At 24.2% G+C, this 16,025-nt stretch overlaps 2 protein-coding genes across 2 annotated transcripts in view; both read left to right on the forward strand.

Moving 5' to 3' along the window:
• Positions 1–67: 67 nt before the first annotated feature.
• Positions 68–1,814, forward strand: LOC122850159 (CDK-activating kinase assembly factor MAT1). Its single transcript, XM_044149230.1, has 3 exons — positions 68–547; positions 618–794; positions 877–1,814. The coding sequence occupies exons 2-3, from the start codon at positions 671–673 to the stop codon at positions 1,737–1,739; spliced, it is 987 nt and encodes a 328-aa protein (XP_044005165.1). The 5' UTR covers positions 68–547; positions 618–670; the 3' UTR covers positions 1,740–1,814.
• Positions 1,815–3,149: 1,335 nt separating this feature from the next.
• Positions 3,150–16,025, forward strand: part of LOC122850147 (protein Wnt-1-like) — a 33,818-nt gene continuing 20,942 nt past the window's right edge. The window contains exon 1 of the mRNA XM_044149217.1: positions 3,150–3,703. Coding sequence (XP_044005152.1) covers positions 3,633–3,703 — 71 coding nt within the window. The 5' untranslated portion in view covers positions 3,150–3,632. The remainder of the gene's footprint in view (positions 3,704–16,025) is intronic.

Consider the following 16,025-nt stretch of genomic DNA (forward strand, 5'->3'; position numbering starts at 1 on the left):
ACTAATATCAAAGATTGAACACCACCAACAACAACAACAACAACAACAAGGCATCTAGACACTTGCAAGAATGCAAGATTTTCCTCTAAACAGTGGAAAGAGTCATCAATATGAATTTTAAAATGATCAAGATTACCATTTACCAGCTATAATTTCATGTTTGCCTGATCAATCAGTTTGAGGATTTGCTGACTTTCGTAAACTGTACACACATATTATTATTATTATCATCATCATTAAAAATGGTTGACTGTTGTTGTATCATGTTTGCCTGATAAAATGCTTGAAAAACTAGTGTCTCCAAGCTTGACTAGCTCAGCAAAGTGAACACACATTCAAGATGACCAAGGCTTGAAGTGAATTGTCAATTGAACTGTCTAATTCGTCTAATATTTTATCTGTTTATTATTGTATGTTATTAATTTATCACTCAGTCAAAAAGGATTATAATCAAACTATTAATTAATAATTAAAGTTGAAAAATAATATAAAATATAAAATTTATTCAAGTTAATAAATTTAAAATATATTTGAGGTTATGTCAAAGGTAAATATTCCAATTTTAATATTGTAAAAAATAAAATAATCAATGTTATAAATTAATTGTATTTTTACAGGTTTAATTTTCGTTATAAAAAAATAGATAATTGTTTATAATTTAATTGCCAAGATGGAGGATCAAACTTGTCCTCGTTGTAAAACAACGAAATATCGAAATCCATCACTAAAATTGATGGTAAATAATTGTGGACATTCATTATGTGAGAGTTGTGTTGATATGTTATTTTTAAAAGGTAATAATAATTGATAATAGTTAATGATAAATTAATCATAAACAAATTTAGGATTATATTAATTTATTAATTAAATTTCTAGGCTCTGGTTCATGTCCAGAATGTAAAATTCCACTTAGACGTACAAATTTTCGTGTACAAATGTTTGAAGATCCAATGGTTGAAAAAGAAGTTGATATTAGAAAAAGAATATTACGTGATTATAATAAAAAAGAAGAAGATTTTAATACATTAAAAGAATACAATGATTATCTTGAAGAAGTTGAAACAATAATATATAATTTATCAAATGACATTGATACACATGAAATGAATAAAAAAATTGATCAATATAAAAAAGATAATAAAGAACAAATAATGAAAAATAAAACAAAAATTGGTAGAACTGAAGCTGAATTACATGAATTAATTGAATTAGATAAAAAAAGAGAAGAAGAACGTAAAATTGAATTATTACGTGAAGAAATGTTAATTAAAAAACAAAAAATACGTCATAAAGAAAAATTAATTGATGAATTAATGTTTACTGATGGTAATGCTAAAAATATTGTTAATACATTTGCAACAACAATACAATCATCAAATGAAAAATTAAAAGCACCACCACCACCAACATCATCATCATCAATAGCAGTTAGACAAACACAATTTAGTACTGGTATTAAATTTGGTCAACAAAATACAACAACATATTTACCAATACCTAAAATTGAAGAAGGACCATTGTATCATTATGAAAAACCACATCAAGAAAATGATGGTCCAGAAGCACCAGTTTATCATAAAATAACATCACGTGGTTATATAACACATGTTAGAAAAGAAACACCAAGTGAAAGAGCTGGTGGTTTTAGAGCAACAATTGCATGTTTACGTGCTCTTCAAGATGCAATGGCTGGTCTATATTATAATCCATCACAAAGATCTGAACCAATGTTGTTGTGATGTGTATATTATCCATTTTATTTTGATATTAATTAACACACATTTAAATAAATAAAAATATTCGTTAAAAATTCATTAGATTTTTCTTCTTCTTTCCAATGGATTTATCAAGCAAAAAAAAAGGGCTGAGCTAACAAAACACACCTGGTTTTTAAATAATAATTCCTTTTTATTTTTTATGTCAAGATAAAGTTTGATTATAGCTCTTTTTATGTATTATTTTTTTGTATTTACTTTATTTACTTGAAAAACAAATATTAGTCAACTACGTGAGATTCATGTGTACCTTTTTAAAAAAATTTTTTTTTCACTTTTAATATTGATGTGCCCTTGGATAATACATGTTCAAGTTGATGATTTATTTTGTAATTTAAGAAAAATTTATACTTTCATTTGTTTATAATTTTTCTATTGTTATTTTTATTAGAATTTTTATTTTTTTTTTTTATTTTTTCATTCAAAGAATTGAGGATGCCTGATTAACCATGAAGAATAAGTTCACCAAGGGTAAAATAACAACAATACCAACATCGATCCTATACAATCTTGACAATAATTTTTTTTTTTTCTTTATTTTCTTTTATTATAGATTTTTTTTTTTTTTTGTATGTATGAACGCCGTTGTTCGAAGACTCTTCTCATCATTTGCTTGTCGTTCATCCACTCGAAAATTGGGGTTGGTATTTTTTCGAAAAAAAATATATATTTTTTTATTGTAAACATGAGACACCCATGTTGCACTCATCTTGACAAGTGGACAATTGTTTATCATTAAATAATTATATTTTCCTTTCATTATTTTAAATATGAAAAATTTATTTAAATGATCTTTAAATGTTTAGCTAGTACATGCTATCATTTGCATTTTTTTTTAAAAATAATTTTACAGTTATTGCACTAGAATTTATACACAGTCTAAAAATTATTCTATTGAAATGAATTTTAAAAAAATTTTCAACATGTTATTTACTTTTTAAATAGATTTTTTTTTTGTTTGATACATTAATCATCCCTGAGACATGTTACATTGATGTTTAAATATTTTTAATTCTCGGTGAAAGTATAATGTAAATATGTTGGCTTATTTATGAAAATAATCTCATAAAGTTATTTAAAATTGCAAAAAAAAATAAATAAAATGATTGTTGATAGAAATTTATTGTCATATGATTTTAATTTCGACAAAGCATGATTGTTTATTGATGAGATTGATGAAATTAGATGGTAATTTTGTATTTTTTTTAAAAGAGGAAATTGAGGTACTTGGAGATGACTGGTCAGGGAGTACCACCTCCATCGTCAGACCAATGAGAATACACCAAACGTTCACGCATAGCTCCGCCTTTAGATGAAATAAAAAAAAATAAATATTGTTTGAGTCACTTGGTGCCCTTTTCCTCGTGTCATCTTGCCACAGTACGAACGCGAACGTTGAAGCACAAGGTACACAAAAATCTACCCGCGTATTTTTAAATTTAAAAAAAAAATTATTTAAACAATTTTCTGATTGATATAATTAACTTATTAATTTAATTTTATTTTGCATTAACCCAATTATTTTCTTTCCAATCATGCTACAATAGAAATTTTTTAAAATGTTAACGAAAGTGAAGTCGCAAAAAGTGCTCGAAGACTGACGTGAATATCGATCACCTTGATTGGAAAGAAAAAAAATATTTAAAAGAACAAAATATTAAAATAAAAAAAAAATAAAATTCCAAGACAAAAACAATATATCAGCTGTGAAAAAAAAAAATATAGGATGAAAAGTTAAGAGTGTGAAAAAAGGAGGGAGTTTGGTGTTTAAATTTTTTGGAGTAAAATTATTTGTTTATTTGAAAAAAAAAAAAAATAAATTTAGTGTTGTGTATAAAAGTGAGTTGAAGATTAAAAATGAATCAAATTTTTAAAATCATTTTTTTGACAATTGTCATCAGTCATCATGGTGCAAATGCAAATTGGTGGTAAGTTAATTTTTTAAATGATATTTTTATGCAAAAATTTTAATTACATTTTGTAAAAATAATTTTTCAATTAAAATTTTATTAATTTAAAAAAAGTATATAATAAAATAAATAAAATAGATTAAAATCTGCGGTTGAATGAGTTTATAGAAAAGCTATTCATGCAAAAAAAAAAAAATAAAATTAAAAATAATATTAATACATATAGAAAAACAAGAAGTATATACGTGAGCTCTTGCAAGAACGGTCAAGCGATCGTTTGTGAAGATTTTATTTCTGACAAACTGGTTCCCTTGGTCGATTAATCGCTCCCACTCTAATACACTAAAAAATATATACATATTACAAATATATATCTAAACATCATCCACACATTTATTCTATTTTTTTTTTGCCTGCAAAAATATCTATCTTTATTCTTTTGCTACCTGTGTTAAAAAAAAAAATTAAATACAAAAAAAAAATATGATATGATAAATCAAGTTACATAGATAGATTATAATTTTATTAATTTGAAATGATTATTTTCTGATGACTAATATAAGCACCTAATACTCTAAATTAATTTTGAAAAAATAAAAAAAATTTAACTCATTTATTTTTGTAAATTAAACCTTTAAAAATTTTTTTTTTTCTTTGAATTTTTTTTGATGCACTTAAATGCATGATATTAATGCACTATTAAAAATTTAAAAATACGAAAATAATGCATTTTTAATATTCATTTTATTTACGGTATTTATTTATTTTTATTTTTTATCTCAACTTTTGAGAGTTGAAGCTTGAGCCAACATTAGAGTACAAAAGTAAAAATGTCTGCAAAAGACTTGGATAAATTATTAAGAGAGGAAAAGCATTAGCCTCAAAGCCGTTAAAGAGAATAAATAAGAATAAACTATTGGTGTGTCGTAAAGATTCGTTTAGAGATGTTATATCCGGTATATGCCATGTTTGTTGCCTTTTGTACATACACATATAAATTTTAACATCAATAACTTAAATACCAATCGAAAATTTAACTAAACTATTGTTATGTTAAATAAATAATAATAATAATTAAATTTAAGTTTAAACTTTATATAGAAAATTTATTAATTTACATATGCAATTTGGCAATGATATATAGTAAAAAAGGCTGCAAGTGTTTTTTTTTTTATTTTGTCAATTATGACGAAATAAATTTTAATAAAATAAATTTCGAAATAATAAATTTCGACGAAATAAATTAGTCAAAATTAATTAATTAATTATTTTCAATATATACAAAAATTATGTAGCAATAATTAAAATATTTTTTAATTATTTTTCCATGTAAATGATTATGGCCTTGATGTGTTAAAATCAAAAAGACCCATGTCCATAAAAATACCCCTTTTTAAATAATTTTTCTATAATTTCTCATGGAAATAAAATAAAAAAAATAATAGCTAAATTTTTAAAAGCTGTGCTTTGAATTAATTTAAAAAAAATACATAAAATTTTGAGAATAATAAAGGCTTAAATCCCTAAAATTCTAAATAAATTTTTGACAATATAATTTAATTAATATTTAATTTTCTTTTGCACTGTCAAAAAAATAATAATAGATAAGTTTTTTTTATAATTTTCAAGGTTCTTTTGTTGTTAACAGACGACTATTAAAAAATATATATATATTTATTTTTATTTAATACATAATACATAGATATACGCACGAAATTGTCGTAAAAAATGAAATCATAGTAAGGCAATTTTAATAATAATAAAAAATGGTAAAAGCTTTATTATTAAGTAAAAATAAAAATATATATTAAAGAATGACAGAGAGAATAAAAGAGGATGTATAAAATGAAATAATAATATATTTATATAGGGAGTAAAAATAAAAGAATAGTTGCTTTGGTTCAAGTTTACGATGGCGATTAAAAATTACATTAACGCCCTTATACATATATATTGTTTGTGCCTGTGTGATATGACCAGTATGTAATAGTTATTCAGAGCATTATTGCACAACCCTCGTATTGAACTTTTTTTTTTATTTTTTTCTTATTGGTAAATGTGTAATATAGATTGTATATTATATTGGTCATATAATTGTGACCCTTCTCTCTAATATACTTTTGGCTTTTAACACAACAACACAACCTATGGCAATTTTTTTTTTTTTTTTTTTCTTTTCAAATTTATCTTTTACGATTTTGTGTCTATTTTATTATTATTTTTTTTTTTTTCTTTGGGTATTTTATATGCAAGTTTTATGGCTTTTCATTACAGTGAAAGTGCAATCATTAAATGAAGAAGAAATAATTTATTTATAATCTAATAAAAATGTCATTTAAAAGAGAAATTTTTATATTTAAATTGAATATTTAATTTAGCTATTTAAAAAATCTTTATTGATAAATTTATTTGTTTTTTTTTAATTAATATTTTCGGAGTAATTTGAAGCGAAAAAAAAGGAGGAAAATTAATTTTTTCAAATTTAAAAAAATACAATACTTTTAGGAAAATTTTTATGAAAAAAAAAAAAGGAAAATAATAAGAGGTAAAGGAAAAAAATGATATACATAATGGAATCAAATCAAATGAATGAGAAAAAAAAAAAAAAATAATAAAAATAAAAATATAAAAAGGCGGAGTCGCGTCTGAATAAGAATTTGTACGCCCTTTCCACATGGTCTCATTTATGGGGACATTGCCTGGCTCCAATATCAAATATATACGTTTCGGTCACGGTGATTCTTCCCTCCCCTTTTTGTAGATCCAAACTCCCGCAGTTTTATATATATATATGCTATATACACATATGATTTTATGTATATACATAATATATTAGGCCTATAAAAACTAAACCGAGGATGTATGTGTGGTCACGCCGCCTTGTAATGTCGTAAAAATAAGAAAAAAAAAATTGTATAATAATAAAATAATAATGATAATAAAGCAAACGAATATACGAAAATCAAATAGGGGACTTTGCGTATTGTCGTCCTTGATAGTACGCAGTTTTAGCGTTTAGGGATTTTGCCTTTTTTTTTTTTTTATTTTCATGATGTACATCGCATCCCTTCTTGGGAAAAGCAATTTTTCTCTATGTGAAATATTTAACGAGACGTTAAAACCGAGCTTTTTCATTATTTATTTATTTAAAGCTTTTTAGCTTAACTTTTTTGCGGGAAAAAAAATCATTTATGAATATTCAAATATATGTTTTATATTGTTAAATAATAAATGCACTTTAAAGATTTTTTTTTTTTTTCTTTGCCATCATTAAGCTTAGCAGCTGTTATTTAATTATTAAAATTTATATATAATGTTTGGCTTTTTTTTTTTTTGATAAAATATTATGGTTGTTTTGTCGGATAAATATTTGACATGTATTTTTGGATAAAAAAATTATCATTTGGTTTTTTTATTCCAATTATTTATATAGCCCGACAAAAAATATAATTGTTATTTTTGATTGTATCTTTTAATTTCAATTACTTTAATCTTTGATTAATTTTTTTTTAATCGAATAAACATTAAAATCGGGCTTTTTGATATATCATATCTTTTTTGTAATTAAGATAATTTAATTTATATTTATATTTTCCATGAAATTAAATATTTTTTATATTTAAATTATTCCATTGGATTAATTATCCTTTTTGCAAAATCTTTTAATGACTTTTTATCAAAAATAATTAAATATAAAATTTATTTTTCAATTAGTTTATTATCTTTTAAAAAAATTTTAAATGATAATAAGAAATTATTATAATTAAAGTCACATTTTTATCAAAAGAAAAACAAAACAAGAAAATATAATTTTCCAGTCATTGATAAAATATAAAATTAATTTTCCATCATGTTAATTAATTTTCTAATCAATAGTAATTACAGTTGAACAAATAGATCTTAAATAAAAATAAAAAATTAATAAATGCAAAATAATAATTATTTATATCACGAGTGAAAATTTTATTATAAATCCAAGTTGTATATAAATATATGATATCATAGCGTTGTTATATATATACAAAAGTGTATATATATTTATAAATACATACAGCATCAAAAGTCTCATCCTCTTGTGGTTTAAAAACTCTCGCGCTTGAAAAATCTCCGACAAAGAAGGGCGGCGAGCTTTAGATGCCCGCGGGACTCTTCTCTTTTCTGACCATCGGGCAATGTTTCCCCCGGGTTTGAGATATATATTGTCATAACGACGATTCGACGAGAGAAGAACAAAATCGAGTTTAGAGAGTAAGGGTGCGAGTAGGAGAAAAATAAATAAAGATATACATATCCACACACAAGAGATACATGTATAAGAATCAAAAAAATATTTAAAATAAAATAGCCGCGGCCAGGGCCTTTTTTTTTTAATTTTATTTTAAATTCCTTGTATCCTTTCTTGCTCTTCTTCTCGGCTCTTTCATCCAGCCAATCTTCCATGTCTCTGCTAGTAAAATTTCAAGTCTTGTTACAATTTTAAGTGTTTCGCGTTTTCTTGAATTTTTCTCTCTCTCTTGCTCTCCTGAGCTGTCTATGATTAATATCAAAAAAAAAAAAAAATATAATAAAATTTATTGTTTATATTTAGTTTAATTAATTTAATTTGTTTATGGTTGTTAAATAAATAAATGAATTATCCGCATGAATTTTTATTAATGGTTTTTTTGAAAAATGCATTTGATGCGGCCTCCTACTATGAGTATACTAGCAAAATCTCCACTGGAGATGAGTGCGTAAATCTATACATTGTCTACTTTACAAAATATATTACAATACACATTAACAATACACTTGGACATCAGGTAGTAGCTGAAAAATACGAAAAACTGACCCTATTACTATACAAGTCGCATGCATACAAGAGCTGTTTGTCTGGTTTTTATTTTCTTTTAAACTTTTTTCATCTTTATTATTGTTAATACTGTTATTATTATTTTTGTGATTAATTTTCTTTACTTTTTGTTATCACGGTTTATATATGTGGTTGGGATCACTTGGCCTAGTGGTTAAGGAGGCAAGCTCCCTGCCTATGGTGCTTGTGGTCTTGAGTTCGAATCTATAAATCGGCGAGCATGAAAGTATTATCGTACCTAGGACAGTTCTCGAAGATGGATAAGAATTCGATGGATCATTTGGTTGCTTTTTTCGATAGTTAGAACAAATAACTCCTGGCAAAGAGCAAGTGAAGACCAACACTTTCTTGTTCTTTGTTGGGAAGTATTTGTCCTAAATACCAAATTCTTTTTTGTATAAATAAATAATCGTCGTCAATTGCAAAAATTAATAAAAAAAAAAAAAATATATAAGTATATGTACTTGTGTCTTTTATGAAAATTAAATATAATAATAGTTGAAATTTTTTTTGGGACAGGAAAAATTTATTTAGCGAAGGGAAATTAATTTTCGAGTTAATGACAATTTACTATCGTTAGAAAAATTGGTTAGAAAATATTTGTGTTAATTTTTTTTTTCTTTAAATCAATGATTATTTTTATTGCAGTTAAAAAAATTCTTTCAAAAAATTTTAATTGAAGAAAAAAATATAAATTAATAATTCTTATGTCGAAATGTTCGTTTGAAATTAATTATCGAAAAATTTAAAAAAGATTAAATTTATTTAACGTGGATATTTAATTTGTGAATTATTAAAATGAAATATATTTTTGATGATAATATTTATCGGTGTAATTAAAAGTTGTTATTAAATAATAATAAATATTTTCTTTTGTGGCTTTGATGAAATGTAACTGTAACATATACCACAGATGGTATATTATTTAACGGCATTAACAAGTTAAGGGTAAACACCGCCTTTTGCGGTATCATTATATAGTATTTATTTTATTTTTTTAACTTTGTATATAACATGAGCTTGGATACCGAGTAACTCGAGTTATGTGATCGCAAAAATAATTAATGATCACATCATTGTCGATTGATTTTCAAAGCAATCTTAATGTAAACGTTTATAATATAAATTTTATACTATCAACAAGGATAAGAAAAAATTATTAACACAATGAACAAAATAAAAAAAAAATTTATATTCAACGTAATCAAGAATTGATTGACGTACTGCCACTAATAGTTTATACAAAGAAAAAAAAAAAAACATGAAAATTAATCACTGACTACACTGAAAGGATTGTTCCTTGAATTTTAAAAAAAAAAAAAAAAAAAAAACCCTCCAGAGAAACTACAGAGAAAACGAACCGAAAAAAAACTTCAAAGGGAAAAAAAAAAAAGTTTCTTTTTTCTAAAATAAATTTCCTATAATTTAAAAATTATTTTTCAATTTAGTAAAAATTCATTCTACAATAGAAAATAAATTTTCCAATGATTTTTCATTTGCAAGTTTATTTTATTTATAAAATATATAAAAATTTAATTTAAAATAAATAAAAAATATATCAGCGACAGGCACACTTGTTGAACGCGTGGTTTATCTTTCACCATAGATCACCACAAAGGGGGTGAACACAGGGTTGCATATAAAAAAAAAAAAAAAAAATATAACAAACCCTTCTTTACTCGGAATGACAGGCGTCAGAGTGACATTTATCCACCGACCCCAAAATCATTTGAAAAAAAAAAAAATACATAAACAAATTAAAAACGTACATAAGACAGTATAGAAATTGAATGCATATTATCTAATAATAAATTCAAATTTATTCAAATGAATATTGATTTTAAAAATGGCAATACCAATTACCAATCACAGTCAATTTATTTATTTTATTTATTGTATTTATTTTATTACAAACACATATGTGCTGTCATAATAAATAAAAATTTTTATTAAAAGCTATATAAATAAATAAACAACTGGTACCATCAAGTTGATCAAGAATTTTCTCCTTCACTCACTGGGATTAGGATCCACAGATGCATTTATAATGTAAATTTTTCAACAAAGACTCTTGTTCAATGCTAAGGGTGATGTTTTACTATTTTTTTTTTCTTTCTTTTCATTATTTATTTTTTTTTTTTCCAAGCAAAGAAGCCTGTGGATAATTCGACCTAGAAAGAATAATAATAAAAAAAAAAATACATAGTCGATATATCCATCTGGTTCACAAGTAAATAAATTTTTTTTTTGTCATTTATTTATAAATATAAATAAATAAAATTGAGCTTATTAAACTTGACCTCTTGGCTCAATAATAATTTACAGTATTAATATAAATAATATAAATTTGGTATTTATATTTTTCAAGACATTTAATAAAATAGTATAACACACATGTATATATAAATGTATTTAATTTTGAGAAGAGTTCTGTCATGGCCTGGTGGTTCTGTGCATAAATTAGCCGTTGGTTTAAATCTCCTCTGTGCTAATCTATCATAAATTTAAACTCACGTTGCAGATGTGTTGTTGTGTATATGGTAGCTGTATATAAACCAGGGATATATTATAACGTCCCCTAAATTATTTCAAAACGATTGTAGTAAATTTGTTTTTTTATTTTTTTATTTTATCTCACTCTGTTTGGGCCACACACACCCTCCTCAAAGCTTGGACAACGACGACGACGATGACGACAACGACGCGTGCTGTTGAACATAACATACCACACAAACAGTTGTCAATATAATATATCGTGTATATATTTTGTAACTTTATATATATTTTGTAAATAGTTGTAGGGCTTTTCAAAGTCTTGCCACATTGTGTTTATATTTATATCAAAAATATATATATGCATTTTGACTGCATCAACTGCATCAACTGCATCAACAACTGCATTAAATTCATATTTATCATTTTTTTTTTTTTTTTTTTATTTTAAAAGTACATTTATATACTTTTCTTTTGTTTAAATTATTTTTTTTATTCATATTTATATTGTTATTTTAACGTGAATGTTTATGATTGCGAATTTTTAAAAATTTGCAATTTGGAATTTTAATTATTTTTCGTTGAATTTTTTTATTATGTTTTAGTATAAAATATATAATAAATAAATATATACACGTATAATAAAAATAAATGTTTAATTAATATTTAAAAATCAGGGTAGTTTATGAAATTTATATATACAAATACAACCCCTCGGGGAAAATACACAAACAATTCCCAATTGAAGTTTAATATTAACGAACAAGTTAGTGCATTCAACACCCTCTGGACATGAAATTCAACATAGTACATGTACATAGTGAATAATTTTGATACACTGGTCAATTGTTAATACACAAAACAAAAAAAAATCAATAATTAAATTATTAATAACAATTGAAATTAATATTATTCTCTATTCACAAAATAATAATTTTTATACAGAAAAAATTTCAATTTTAATTAAATACAAATTTTATTATTAATAATAACAATAAAAAACAAATTTATTTATTATTATTTTATTTATTTATTTATAAATTATTAAATAATATTTCATTATATCAAGTGTAAATTATTTTTATTTATTTAATTAAACTTGACATAAATAATTGATAAAATAATTCAAAATATTTATTCAACAAGATAATTTATATTGTTATTAAAATTTACATATAAACAAATTATTTTATTATTTCAATATAATGAATTATTTAATGAGACTAATACTGTCTCATAGCTGTAATATTTATTCATCATAATGTATTGGTACCACTTGCAGGCACTACCGGTTTTGTGCTTGTATTTTATTTTTCTTTTTGCTTTTTTTTCATTCAAGATTAGTCTTCTTGTTCTTTGAACTTTAGTCACATTATTTTTTTGTGAAAAATATCATTTCTTTGGTAAGCACTCGGAGAATTGTACACTAATCATCCAACTATATGACATGTCAACCAACGGGATTAAATGTTCTGCTCCATTCCAAAGACACCACTTTGTATATAGTATAACATCACTCACATTTTTTTACATTTTTTCTATTGCTTTTATTTTATTTTTTTTTTATACATTCTATTTATTTTATCCATTTTATTTATTTTATTCATTTTATTCATACAGTTTTTCACTGGATATATTCTTACTGGATACATGGGGTTACCTGGAACGAATTGCTAGGATTTTTCATGGCGATTTTGTGCCTCAGGCGTGAACCTTAAAAGTTAAAACTTTACAAAATATATTTCAGTCATATACGTCACGCTGAATTTTTTATCTTTTAGCATGTTTTTCATATTTTTCAACATCAACAATACACAAAGTTTAAATTTTTTGCATTTATCAGTTTATTTTTTATTATTTTTTTCAATTCTATCAAAGCTTTACGGATCAGTTGGATTTATTATTATTTATTTCTTGTCATATATATCCATTTGCACAAAAATGCATTGTTTGAAATAATATATATTTTTTTTTCAAGATCAATTTATAACTCTTACAAAAAATTTAAAATAAAAAACATCAGGGTAAAGCAGTGCAATGCAATACATACTTGAAAATTGAAAAGTCAATTGAGCTTTACTTTGAGTTAATTTGATGGAAAAAAATGAAAAAAAAAAAGTAAAGATATACATACTCAGTGAATAATATGAAAGCTAATTAACAAATGGTTCTTAACTTCAGTCCATCAGTCAATTAAAAAAAAAAACATATCAAATATAAACAAAGGAAAATAACAATGAATATAAATTGTGCTAACTAGAACAGCTTGAATTATTGTTTTTTCTACCTAGATTTTTCAATAATAATAAAAAATTTTTATTTTTATATATCTCATTTTTTTATTAACATTAAAAGGGTAAAAATGACAAAAATAAATCAGGGGTAAGTAAAAGAGTGCGGTTAAAAAATAGGAAAACTCACTAACAAGCTTTTGAAATTTTTTTTTTTTACTTTCCACTCAACAAAGCTACTCTCTACCTCTTTTTTTTTTTTTTTTTTTATTTTTCTTATATTTTTTATATATGCATAAGTAGAATTCATGAAACCAAAGAGCCACTCAATGTGAAACCAACTGCTCGAATATACATATGTATTTGAAGAAAAAAAAAAAAAGAAAAAAAGAATTTTTAAAAATTAAATATAAAAGAAAGAAAAAAAAAATAGTAGTACAGAGTGCCGTTGGTCGGTCGCGCGCCAACAAATAAAAATAATAAAAATAAATTATAAAAGCAATGATGTACGAGTAGGTAGGTATATACATGAAGAGAGGTACCACATGATGATAACGCGGTTGTATGAAGCTTGAAGAGATGCATCAACAAGCAACCTCTTATTATTTTTTTGCATCAACCCCACCATTTTTTATCCGATATATATATTTTTTGTTTTTTCACATAATTTTATCCTCCTACTTTTTAATGCACCACCTACATCTATTTAATAAATATGTACAACCTACCTCTTGTCATTTGAACAGCTCTATGTACGGTTTGTTGAGTGTCCTCTTGTCCGCGGTGCTCCACCCTATCACGATACTCACCAACAACGATATACTCACTTCAAAATTCAACCCTTTTTATATTATTTTTTTTTCATTTGTTGAAAGTTGGCCAATCATCATTCTGTATCCCAATTAAACCACGTATGTTCACCTCAATGGTGAACTCTTTTTATATAATATTTTATATTGCTATTTTTTTTTATATTTTCAACAGAGACAACACTCGTCAATTTTATATTTATATACTCAACATTATTTATGACAAATAAATGAGTTTAATTTAAAATTAAAATATATATTTTTCTCTGGTTTTTTTTTTTTTTTTAATTAACTGTAAGCTGTACATGTTATTATTATCGGTTATTAAAATCTGCAAAATGTATTTTTTATTTTTCTTTGACTTAATTAAGTTATACCTTCAAATGAGGTATGGTAATTTTAATAACAAATTAAATGTATAATTAAAATATAAATGATCATATTAAACATGATTTTAATATGAAAATTTAATTTATTATCATGTAAATTTGCGTTGTCTTGAAAAATAAAAAATGAAAATTATTAAAAAATAAAATAGCTTTCATTTTTTTAATTTAATTTTGGGTGTATATTAAATTGGGGTAAATTTATAAATATTATTATATGATGTATATCAAATTTAACGAAGATCAAATTCCATTTCCGTTAACAACGTATTGAATATATATATGAATACACGGGGTGTGCGTCATTAACCCCGAGTAAAAAATGAGTAAAAAAAAATAGCAATAAGCAACGAGAAAAAAAAAGAGACAAGAGCAGGCACTATGTACAAGAAGTAAATATAAGAAGTGAGGGATGAAAAAAATAAAAAATAAAAATAAATCGGGGGTATATTGAAGTTGCCTTATTTTTCCCTCGAGGGCAAATCTGAAAAGAACAAGACCCAGTAGAAGGGGGATGAATTTTGTAATCGCTAGGATCTCCTAATGAGCCAACTAGAGGGTCGAGAATATTTAGAGTCAGACTTGTGTGTATGTGTACCCTCAAGCTATACTTTTTATTTTTTTATTTTGCTTACATGTTTTTTTGCGTATTTTTGTCTTAAAAAAAAAAAATAAAAAATCATATTTTATAACTGAGGATATAGGTCTCGTTGATCTCGTCTCAAAAATGCAATGGTTTTTTTTAATTTAAAAAAAAAATAATAATAAAATATGCGTGTGCATACAGATGAAATACGGAATAATATTCAGCAAACATTGACAAATGCATCGTTTAAAAAAAAAAAATGAAAAATAAACAACATAATAAAAAAAAAAAAAAATTACTTTGAATTTTTGCTGTGTGTATCTTGAATACTCGTTTTTAGATTGCCTCTATTTTGAGGATACATTCATACAAATATTATTTACATTTTAAAGAATTTTTTACGAAACAAATATTTTTCAATTATTTATGTATAAAAAAATCACTTTATTGTAGACAATTTTGCACTGAAAGGTTTTTATTTTTCGTTGTAAAATAATTATCGTTACAATAATTATCGCTAGAATAATTTTTTAGAATATAATTATTTTTGAATGTTGTCTAAATTATATAATTAAAACTTTATGAAATATTTTTTTTTTCAAGTGAAATCAATCATCGAAATTATGGAATTTTCTCAATTGATCCTGAAAAATTAAAATGACAAAAAAAATAACAAATAGTTGAAATTAATTTCTCAATAATTTCTTGGATAATTTAACAATTAATTTATTTATTTATTAATATAAATAATAAAATTTAAAAACAAAAAAATAAAATATATGCAGGCAAATTTCATGCACATGCATTTACGAGAAACCGGAAACCCTCGTTTCGTATTGGTCTGTTAAAGCTCCGCCCTCAGCTAACTAACCCTCTTTGCTAATTACAGCTATAGTTGTGCAAGCTTTAAACACAAACATGTTTTTTAAGGGCTGCGGGCTTCATATATACCCCAAACATACATATACGTGATATAAATCTGA

This window comes from Aphidius gifuensis, linkage group LG2 (genome assembly GCF_014905175.1).
Source record: "Aphidius gifuensis isolate YNYX2018 linkage group LG2, ASM1490517v1, whole genome shotgun sequence".
In the NCBI taxonomy this organism is placed as follows: Eukaryota; Metazoa; Arthropoda; class Insecta; order Hymenoptera; family Braconidae; genus Aphidius; species Aphidius gifuensis.

Coding starts and splice junctions, on each gene's coding strand:
- LOC122850159 (XM_044149230.1), top strand. CDS start 671: ATGGAGGATCAAACTTGTCCTCGTTGTAAAACAACGAAATATCGAAAT. Junction 795..876: donor TGATATGTTATTTTTAAAAG/GTAATAATAATT, acceptor TTAAATTTCTAG/GCTCTGGTTCATGTCCAGAA.